An 11,526-nucleotide genomic window follows, 5' to 3' on the forward strand; every position below is an offset into this window, starting at 1 on the left:
TAAACACGAGGACGAGAGACGCATGCGCACAACCAACATGACGGTCTCTCTCTAATAACTTTTCCGCCGGTGACGTCACAGACTATGGGTGACGTCCAATCAAAGGACGCTACTCTTCCGCTAATCTCATTCCCTATTCTCAGATTGGTGCAGATCTGTGCTCGGTTCCTCTAAATATATTTGTTATTCATATTTAAACATGTCCATTTTTATGCATAATATATAGTGGTTAATGTATGCACAAAGTATTTTCTTTTAATTCTTATGTCGGTGAAAAGCCTTAAAGGGCTTCCTGATTATAAATCAGATTTTATTAAGAAATCATTTTTTTTCAAATTATTATTTTTATATTATGTTGTCATTGTTACAATGTATTTTACCGACAATAAATAATGTATACATTTATTCATTTATTCATTCATTCATGTTCAAACAAACCCAATTGCGTTCTGTTATCAGAGCAGCAAAGCTGTTCACCAAGCTACATGGTACTAATCTGCTACTAGCTCAGCAGCTGTGGGCTGTAAGACCAATAAACAAAAATGAAAATAACAGTTTCATTGGGAAAAAAAGAACAAAATATCAAACACAGAACGGTTCAGGCTCAAAATCCTTCTTCAACCAACAACGAAAACATTTACCATACATAACTTAAAATGGTGTGCTAAATATTTCTCTGTCGTTTTTATGATGTTTAAGTAGCTAATGTATTTATGTGTTTATTGTTTGTTTGTTTGCTGTTTTATTTATTTATTTGGGGGGGGGGGGGTTGTAGTTGGCTGAAGAAGGTTTTGAGTCTATCTATCTATCTATCTATCTATCTATCTATCTATCTATCTATCTATCTATTATATATATATATATATATATATATATATATATATATATATATATATTATTATATCTATCTAACTTTCTATCTATCTACCTACTTACCCATCTATCTATCTATCTATCTATCTATCTACCTACCTACCTACCCATCTATCTATCAGTTCATCTACCTACCTACCTGTCACATACCTATCTACCTATCTATTTACCTACCTATCTATCTATCTACCTATTTATCTACCTACGTAGCGACCTACCTACCTATATATCTATCTATATATCTATCAACCTATCAATCCATCTCTCTCTCTCTCTCTCTCTCTCTCTCTCTCTCTCTCTCTCTCTCTCTCTCTCTCTCTCATTCAAACAAGATTTTTTAAAAATTGTGACTGATCGCCTCAAAGGGTGATAATGTTATGAATACTAAGCTGCTAGTGCTTGTGGGCTGTCAAATCTATTATACAAAAAATCAATTAAACACTCTCTAAAAGAACAAAATACAAAACACTGAACGTTTCGGCTTCAAAACCCTCTAACCGCTTTTCAAGGGATCCTGGCCAACAGCAACATTTTTCATTTAGGACGGGACATGACGCCTGTTAGGCGATGTTGCAAATTTTTTCGGACAGAGACAACGCTGTTAACACCCAGATACTCATTTTACACTTGAGTACGGTGAGAGAATGTGAATAAATAGTCTTTTCCAAGGACTCAACTATGCGCTCGAACCAAGGACCTTCAGATCCGAAAGCGAGTGTCATACCACTAGACCACATAGCCGCACAGGTATTAATCGAAACAGCTTTGACGTTAATAAATCGCGTTAAACCAAGATAGACGCACAGAAAGAACATCTCGTTGTTTGAATATAATACTATCATCAGTAACGACGGTATTATGTAAGGGAATCAACTTGGTTGTAATAGACAACTGCAGTAGTCGTGTATGAATAACATCCCTTAATTTTCATTTGATTATCAGTCACAGTTGAAAAAACATAATAAAAACAAAAACCTTGAGCTTATCCACTAAACGCGTTCAAAGCGCTTTATAAGGCATCCCTAGCCAACAGCAACACTTAACACGTAGGACGAGACATGACGCCTGTTAGGCGATATTACAATTTTCCCGACTAGTCAACGCTGTTAACGGCCAGGGATTCAAACAACACCTGAGTACGGTGAGAAAATATGAGTAAATAGCCTTTTCCAAAGACCCAACTACGGGCCACTCAGAGCGGGACTCAAACCCAGGACCTTGCAATCCGAAGGCGAGTGTTATACCACTAGACCACTTCGAGAAGTCCCAGGTTTGAGAGCGTATTTTTGTTTTTGTTTTTGCCAAGATGAGGGTCATTTAAATCGATCGATATTTGAAGGGCGAATTTTCTGGCCAAATTTTTAAATATGGGTTATTCCAGAGTACGGCAGTATAGCATTCTCTACACCCCTAGTAGCTACCCTGAACCAGGATCTCTCTACACCCCTAGTAGCTACCCTGAACCAGGATCTCTCTACACCCCTAGTAGCTACCCTGAACCAGGATCTCTCTACACCCCTAGTAGCTACCCTGAACCAGGATCTCTCTACACCCCTAGTAGCTACCCTGAACCAGGATCTCTCTACACCCCTAGTAGCTACCCTGAACCAGGATCTCTCTACGTGTCAGAGATGTCTGGATTCGGATGACGCCGAATTAATCCCTGAAGAACTAAGAAATACTGGGGTGCCCTCCGTACTAAAGTCACAACAAGATCTTGACAGCCTCAGAACTCTGGCCCAGGACCGTGACCAATGGAAACAATTAACAACATGGATGGAGAGAGCAGATATACTCATCGACTATGACAGAATCACACAATTCTCAGCAAGCTTCAATCGGACTACATCCCTATGCATTTTTTACATTCACGTAACACAAAAACATACATCCGTGAGCACAAACAAACTCGTGCAAACACTCGCGAGCACAAACACGTAGATACATACTTATATATGTATACGCACACGCACACGCGCGCACACACACACACACACACACACACATATATATATATATATATATATATATATATATATATATATATATATATATATATATATACATACAAACAGGTCGAACATGTATTATTTTTCAAATTGTTAAATTACTTACTAAAATTACCTTGTGGAAAGAATAAAATAGTTTAACGTTGAGTTCAAACTTATAAGCGAAAAGATGCAACGCTCTCATCTGTAACAACAAATATTATGACGTTCCCATAAAATGATTCAATAGTCTGATGTCACGTCCACCCAGGAACCAGCAGCTTGGTTCTAAACAAAGAAAATCAGTTCTTTTATTCTTCATGCTGGCTAGTACTTTGTACTCCTCTGGATACACTGTGATGCTCTTCTGAGAAGTATTCCCTGATGACGATGATGGAGATAATGGCATCCGCCATTGTGCCGATAGTTTAGAACCAGTTACTATGGGTCATTACGAGGGAAGTGTCGTCACGACTATTGAACCCTATTGTATCGAAAAGTTGATATCGATTTTTTTATTACTGAGACTACAAGATAATACTGTGTGAAATGATATTGCTAGCGCATCTAAAAATACAAAATTAAAACGCTACATGATGGTGCATAATTAACAAGTCTTGCATGGAGCGTGAGGTCAGTATCAATTAAGGTATTTAATACCGCCAAGAGAGAGAGAGAGAGAGAGAGAGAGAGAGAGAGAGAGAGAGAGAGAGAGAGAGAGGATGGAGGAGGGAGAGAGGGGGAGAGGGAGCGAGAGGAGGGAATATAGGCCGTGCCTGCCCATTTTTGGATTTTAAAAAATATATGACAAAGAAAATGAAGATAGCAGAACAGTGGGGTTATTCTTTCTTTTAAACATGACCTGTTATGCAGCGTGGTATCCACTAAACATGCTCATAGCCCTTTACAAGAGTGCTGAAGCCAACAGCAATATTTAAAACTTAGGACGAGACATCACGCCCATGGGCGTTTTTGAATTACCTTTTTTTCGGCAGAGACAAGGCTGTTACCCGTCAAGTATTCATTTTACACATGAGTAGGATGAGATAATTTGTGTAAAGTGTCTTTACGAAGAATACACAAAGGGCCATGTGTATGATATTTTACTCCACCGTCTCTTAAGTGAAAACAACTTTTTTTGTAAAATGATAAATAAATAAAACCATCACTTACCTTGGACCTTTTGGTCTAGATGGATACAGAAGACGTGCTGAGGGCGGTAGAGGGTATGTAATAAACGTTCCAAATGATCGAAGTCCCGGTGGGCAAGGATGACGTAAGCGATGGGATATGACGCTTCCTCTTCCGGTATCGTCGTGGAGTCCGTGTGATATCCACGAATCTTTCGGAATTCTGTGCAATCCTGAAGCATCCTTCGCGCCATGGATGGATCCGTAGCTGGAAAACCGTTTGCCGGACGGTGAGTTTCGTGGTAGTTCAAAACTTTTTGAATTTCAACTTGGGAGCCATTTATCAGAGCCGGGCAGTTAAAACGACGACGATGCTCAACCGTCTTTGAATGGTAATCGTTGATGAGTTTTATCGTTAATTTGGATTCTAGACGAGATGAAGACATGTTTAGTTCTGATGATGACGATGAATCGGTCGATGCAGCAACACTTTGATTTTTAGGAGATGTTTTCAGTGATACAACGTTATTGTAGTTGTCGTGATAAATTACGTTGCTTTGCAACCATTTTCGGAGAGCAAATTGTTGAGACGCGAGACTATTTTTTCCGGCAAAGGCGATACTTCTACTGCGAATGGCATTGCTGTTGATGCGGTTAACGCTACTATTGATACCGTTGATGCTGCTGTTGCTTTCGATGGCATCTTTGCTAGTGGAAGTGACCCATACGAAATCCGAGTAACAGTTGGTCGACCCGTTCTGACACCAGAGTAAAAAGGAGATATATACATTGATCGTGATAGAAATGGAAAGGGAGACGAATGTAAGGAAAATAACCTTCCGTATGTTGCGTGTGAATAAATTATGCATGATGATTTTGTTCAGGGTTTTTGCTTGCTCTACTTCTTTGCAAATTTTATTTTCTTTCTAACATTTCTATATTCTTATCTGAAAGAACGGATGGAATAAAACAAGGCTTGAGCTATTTTTCAGTTATATAAACACCAACATTTATCTATTTCTTTTGTTGATCATTTATTGTTCATTGTATTTTCCATTTTTAAAATGTTTAGAGCTTAACAATGCTTGAGACACTTTTGGGCCATGTATGTCTGTTGAGGAATATCATGGATAATTGAATTGGAGCAATGACAAATTTAAATTTTAAATTACTACTACATAGTGCAAGATGTAGCACGGTTCCAGCCTCTACGAAAGCATTGGAAAGATCTCGATTTGTAACAGTCTTGTCTGGTCTTATGTTATCAAAACACTTTTCTTGGTTCATGTCAGGTTTATTCTCATTGTGTCATTCCCAGGAATTGGAGATTGGATGGCAAAATAAGCTGGAAGTCATTTTTGAAGTTGATTTTTGGTGGCACGTTGACGAGAAGGATGGAAAGGAACGCTGCAGATCTAGTTCACGTCCCACCTAGATCCATGAAGAAAAAAGCCGACGAAGTCAAGGTATTGTGAATGATGACATAAACGCCATTCGTAAAAGGAGGAGGAAACTCGTCTGTTCCTTATTAAACTTTCGATAGGTGATTAACAAGAGGGAACGGATACTCTACTAGCGATTGGAATTTTGGAAAACCTTGGGGAAGGGAGGCAGTCTCCTCCCGACAATGACTTATCTTTCTCCTTTTCGTTCACTGCGATGTTTTAGATAAATTTAGACATCATACCAGTTCACAAAGTGTTGTTCAGGGAGGTAATTCTTTTGGTTCATGATGCATTTTAGGTCTAGTTGTGACGTCATGACACAAAGCAATATAGCGTCCGTAACTGCGGAAAGAAAAAAAAGATGGGTGAGTTGGTTTTTTTATTTAAAGAGTCAATTGTTTTGTTCTGTTAATATCGATAATTTTTGGTTTTCTGATTGTTTTCAAGCGTCCAACGTCTCTTGTAGATACTGAATAATCACACTTGTACAACTTTTTGCAATTAACAGTTTCATACCTATTAGGTCACAAATGCAGTAGAATATTTTGAAGTCTCGGGTTTAACCCTTTGTACCAACATTTGTCTTATTCACATTTCTCTTGTACATCATAAAATTTAAAGAATATGAACAGTGTGCTAATGAAATCATTTATCGCAAGAACTTACTGCTATTGTCTTTGAGTGATAAAAAATATATTTTTGTGTTAGTTGGGTGTGAAATTTTGGGCAAAATCCTGAAAATGGCTTGTGAGGAGAGGGTTAAGGAACTTATCATCTTTAAGAAATCATTGATATTTGAAGTCAAAATTGGACCTATCGCATCGAACGGTATTTTGTAGATATGGATGCGAGGTCAACACTTGATTTATAGGCAGAAATATGAGATTTGGATAAAGATTAAGTTTTATCAGTGAGAATGAATATAAACAAAAAGGTGGAAATGGCCCTTTTCGTAGGAATTTTAAATCACAATCTTCGGTAGCTTTATGAAAAATGAAGTACCCTTCTGGGTTTGCTCCACATTGGTGTTTACCTATAATATTCCCAGCTTCATTCTCCACTGGTATCTGCCTCCCGTCGGTACCTCTCGCCCCAGGTTTATTCCCCATTGGTGCCCACCTCCTATAGTTTTAGGATCATTCTCCTCTGGTGCCATCCTCCCATGTCCGGCTTCAATTCCAATTCGTACCCGTCTCCCACATTCCCAGGTTCATTTCCCTCTGAAATCCTCTTCTCTGAGTCCATGGTTCACTCCCCACTGCTGCCCACTTTCCATAACTTTGGTCGGTTTCGTCGGGTTTTGGCGGGTTTCGTTTTGGTGCTTTATGGCGGATGTTTTGAGCATTTTACCTCAGCGTATAGCATCAAAATTATTTCCGGTCGTTTTTGCTCATTTCCGCTCGTTTCCCTCTGGTATCCATCTCCCATATTCCCGAGTTCAATTCCCTCTGGTATCCTCCTCCCATAGTCCCAGATTCACTCCCCACTGGTGTACTCTTCCCACTGCTGCCAACTTTCCATAGCCGTCGTCGTTTCGTCGTTTCCGCTCGTTTCCGGTGTTTTCGGTTGTTTTCGGTATAACGTAGCACATGTTTATTCGACTAGTTTTAATCAAATATACAATTGCTACAATTGTTGATTTTATTTACAGAGATGTACGCATTGTATATTGATTGAATAACACGGGGCTCAATTCCATAGCATAATAGTTTTTATTTAAATACACTATGTCAATAGCTTGCACGGTATAGCAACAAAGTGTGTGTATCGGCATTCGAACTAGACAACAATAAACTGTGTGAGGTGTTAAAATCAATCACTTTAGGGCGGTGTCAAAACAAATAGCCTTTCCCAAAATATCAACACTGTAATAATACATTAAAATTAAAATAAAATTCCCTTTAAAAATTTTTTTTAAAAATTCTCGTTATTCATCCCATTTGGGAAATTGGTCTCTAGGGTCTATTCCAATGGAAGACTGGAATAACCCAGGCGTCAGCCGCAGTGCAGCGCCGCAAATTGAGCTAGGGAGAGATGACTTGCTCAAGGCCACATTGTGCAGCGGCCGGTGATCGAACTCGGTACCTTTCGGGTACGAAGCAAAGATCGTACACCTGAGCCACGATACCCCCTTGTATCGACCATAGTGAACTCATCCCAAGACAAAGATCAACTGAAGCTGACATGGGAGTAAATAACGAAATGATACCATTAGAAATATCAATAGTGTGTAATAATAAGCAGCTGGGGCTGTGTTCAAACAACCAACAAACAAAATATAATCACCGATACTGTTGGCATTTCACACAGCAGACACGAATTGAGAAATGTAAATCAAATAAAACAACCTGTGGGGGAAATGTTTTTAGAGAGATAACACACAGCCTTGTGATTCCCACCAACAATCTGGGTCAATATGTGAGAATAACTTAGAGTAAAATGAAAGTGCCAAACCGTATGATATGTGGCTTATTTAACTCAAGATCAGTATGTAATAAAAATACAACTTTAGTTTATGAACACATTTTGTGGCTATGTAGTCAAGTGGTATGACACTCGCTTTCGGATCGGAAAGTCCTGGGTTCGAGCCTCGCGCTCGGCGCATAGTTGAGTCCTTGGAAAAGGCTCTTTACTCACATTCTCTCACCGTACTCAGGTGTAAAATGAGAACCTGGCCATTAACAGGCGTCATGTCCTGTCCTACATGTTAAATGTTGCTGTTGACCAGGGACCCCTTGTAAAGCGCTTTGAGCACATTTAGTGGATATTGCGCTATCTAAAAGCTCAATTCTTTTTTTTATTATTATTTTTTTTTACAATGACCATGACATATTATTCATAACAGAGACATGGCTAAACAAGGAAAATTGTGATTACATCATTGGTAAAATAAAACCTGCTGGGTACAATGAGCTCAAGAAACGCCGGAAAAGTCGACAAGGTGGTGGGTTAGTGATAGTTCACAAGGAAAATATTGCCTGACAGAAAATAAAAGTAACAACTAACACCTTCGAAACCATTGAGTGTCAACTCAAAGACAAAAACATGAAACTTAACTTTGATCTTAATTATCGCCCAACACCATCTTATATAAACAAAACAGCGACAAGACAGTTTTTGAAAGAATTTGAACAGTATTTGTTTGTTTTTGTTTTTAAGGGTTTTACGGCCCTTGCAACACACTTAGGTTATAGATAGTATGCGCTTGGCTGAGAAGCTCATAACATTGCCATCCGGAAGTGTAACGGACCAATACACAAAACTCTGTGTAAGCATGAACTTTTATAGACTGGTTAATACAGTTCAGTGAGAATAACTCACAAACGCGGATGGCAAAATATAAAAACAAAGGCTTGAGTGACGTCATCTTCGAACTATCTATACCAGTGCCAATAAAAAAGAAGAAAATGGGATGGTAAAAAGTTATAGAATTACAATTAAAGCACCCAAGAGAAAGTAAGACAAAGGGGAAATGGGAACAAATAGGGATCAGATGTAGATTCCAAGAGACACCAATGTATTTAGTTTGAGATCACCTATACGTCTCATCCGGACACAAGCACAAAATCCAACAAAGAGGAATACACTTCAATGCTTACATTATTCATTGAAGATAACAAATATAATAATACATAACAGAGAAATGATTTACAAGGAAAAAAATATCATCTCCCAAAACAATAACTATGCATTTGACTGCATTTGACATTTGTTACTAAGTTACCACGTGTCATTACGCGGGAATTGACGTGATGACTGTTGAAGCGTATTCCTGCTCATCAGGATCCTGCATGGATAAAACATTGACAGCGATTTGGCTGCAAGGAAGCTCCGGCGCCTTGATGGCGGAAATCAAAACAGTGAAGTGCTCCCCAAAGTCCAGTATTATTGCTTTTTGTCATCCGCGTTTATGAGTAATTCTCACTAAATTGTATTAAACAGACTATAAGCGTCCAAGATTACACATAGTTTTGTGTGTTGGTCCGTTATACTCCTGATGACAATGTTGTCAGCTTCTTAGCCAAGCGCAAACTACCTATGGCTACGTGACAAGGGAGAAAGAAAAGTATTCACTAATTTGAAATGAATTAAAAGAGAAGGCTATTAAAGGAATGATAATCTAATATTAGAAATTAGTTGTTGTTTTTTTCTAAGCCTACCGCAATATAACTGGAGTGAGATTGACTCCGATCTTATGTTTGTATTACTAAAATAAAACGTTAATAAAATAAGGGAGTAGCATCGTTATATGACAGTATTCCATAGTTCAATGGGATAACTTGTTTCTTTGATCATCACTAACGACAACTCACTAGGCGCTACACAAGTCTGGACAAAGACTAAATATCAGTTCTCGTCGGTCCTTGTGCCAGGTAAAAAGTTAACGATGGCTACGGTCTGACCGTGGCCTTCGTAAACTCATGGCCTGACACCGTGGCCTTCGTCAACTCATGGCCTGACACCGTGGCCTTCGTCAACTCATGGCCTGACACCGTGGCCTTCGTCAACTCATGGCCTGACACCGTGGCCTTCGTCAACTCATGGCCTGACACCGTGGCCTTCGTAAACTCATGGCCTGACACCGTGGCCTTCGTAAACTCATGGCCTGACACCGTGGCCTTCGTAAACTCATGGCCTGACACCGTGGCCTTCGTAAACTCATGGCCTGACACCGTGGCCTTCGTAAAGGTATGGCCTGGCACTGACCAAAAAAAAAGACGTCAACATGCCAATCTTTTGCCACAAAAGAAAACAAATGGTGAGTTGTATTCAATAGTTCAACCAATGAAATAACTTGTTTCCATGAGTACTACTAATGACAATTCACTAGGCCGTGCAAAAACCACATAATATAATTGCGTCACTATACGCGGGACGACCACTTAGAAAGTTAACATTGATTTGCATTCACTTGTACAACCAATAGATAGAACGAAGATGACGTCTCTGAGGTCTTTGTTTTTTATTTTTGTCATCCATGTTTATGAGTAATTCTCACTAAACAGTATTAACCATGCTATAGAGAGAACGATGATGACGTCTCTCAGGTCTTTGTTATTGTTTTTTTTTTTTTTTGCCACCCATGTTTATGAGTGATTCCCACTAACTGTATTAACCAGGCTATAAACGTTCAATGTGACACATAGCTTTGAGTCTTGTTCAGTTATACTTCCGAATGACAATGGTGTGAGTTTCTTGGCCGTGCATCGATAGGTAGTTCGAAGATGACGTCACTCTAGTCTTTGTTTTTGTATTTTGCCTTGGGGGTTTATGAGTAATGCTCACTGAACTGTATTAACCTGACTATAAACGTTCATGGTTACACACAGTTTTGTGTGTTGGTCCGTTATACTTCCGGATGGCAATGTTATGAGCGTCTTAGCTCTGCGCATACTATCTCTTGGTAGTGATCGCTTGGCTAAGAAGCTCACAACATTGCCAACCGGAAGTATAACGGACCAACACACAAACTCTGTGTAACCATGAACTTTTATAGTCTGGTTAATACAGTTTAGTGAGGACAACTCACAAACGCGGATGGCAAAAACAATAACAAAGGCCTGAGTGACGTCATCTGCATACTATCTATAACGGACCAACACACAAAACGTGTGTAACCTTAAACGTTTATAGTCTGGTCAATACAGTTTAGTGAGAATTACTCATGAGCAAGGATGGCAAAATACTATATCAAAGACCCGAGTGACGTCAACCATTCTATCTATAGATAGTGTGAGCTTGGCTAAGAAAATCACAACATTCTGGAAGTATAACGAACCAACACACAAAACTATGTGTAACCTTAAACGTCTATAGATAAAATGCGCTTGGCTAAGAAGCTCATAACATTGCCATCCGGAAGTATAACGAACCAACACACAAACTGTGTGTAACCATGAACGTTTATAGTCGGGTTAATACAGTTCAGTGAGCATTACTCATAAACACGGATGGCAAAAAAACAATAACAAAGACCTGGGTGACGTCAGCTTCGATCTATCTATAAATAGTATGCGCCTGGCGAAAAAGCACAAAACAATGCCATCCGGAAGTATAACGGACAAACGCACAAATCTCAATGTAACCTTG

At 39.1% G+C, this 11,526-nt stretch overlaps 1 protein-coding gene across 3 annotated transcripts in view; it reads right to left on the reverse strand.

The window, feature by feature from the left end:
- Positions 1-11,526, reverse strand: part of LOC144957777 (N-acetyllactosaminide beta-1,6-N-acetylglucosaminyl-transferase-like) — a 114,446-nt gene that overhangs the window by 97,505 nt on the left and 5,415 nt on the right. For all 3 annotated transcript variants that reach the window (XM_078889193.1, XM_078889192.1, XM_078889194.1), the window contains exon 2: positions 4,035-5,778. In XM_078889193.1, the coding sequence (XP_078745319.1) occupies positions 4,035-4,860 (826 nt within the window). In that variant the 5' untranslated portion in view covers positions 4,861-5,778. The remainder of the gene's footprint in view (positions 1-4,034; positions 5,779-11,526) is intronic.

The sequence above is a fragment of the Berghia stephanieae genome, chromosome 12 (assembly GCF_034508935.2).
Source record: "Berghia stephanieae isolate SIO BIC M18660-M18661 chromosome 12, UCSD_Bste_1.3, whole genome shotgun sequence".
In the NCBI taxonomy this organism is placed as follows: Eukaryota; Metazoa; Mollusca; class Gastropoda; order Nudibranchia; family Aeolidiidae; genus Berghia; species Berghia stephanieae.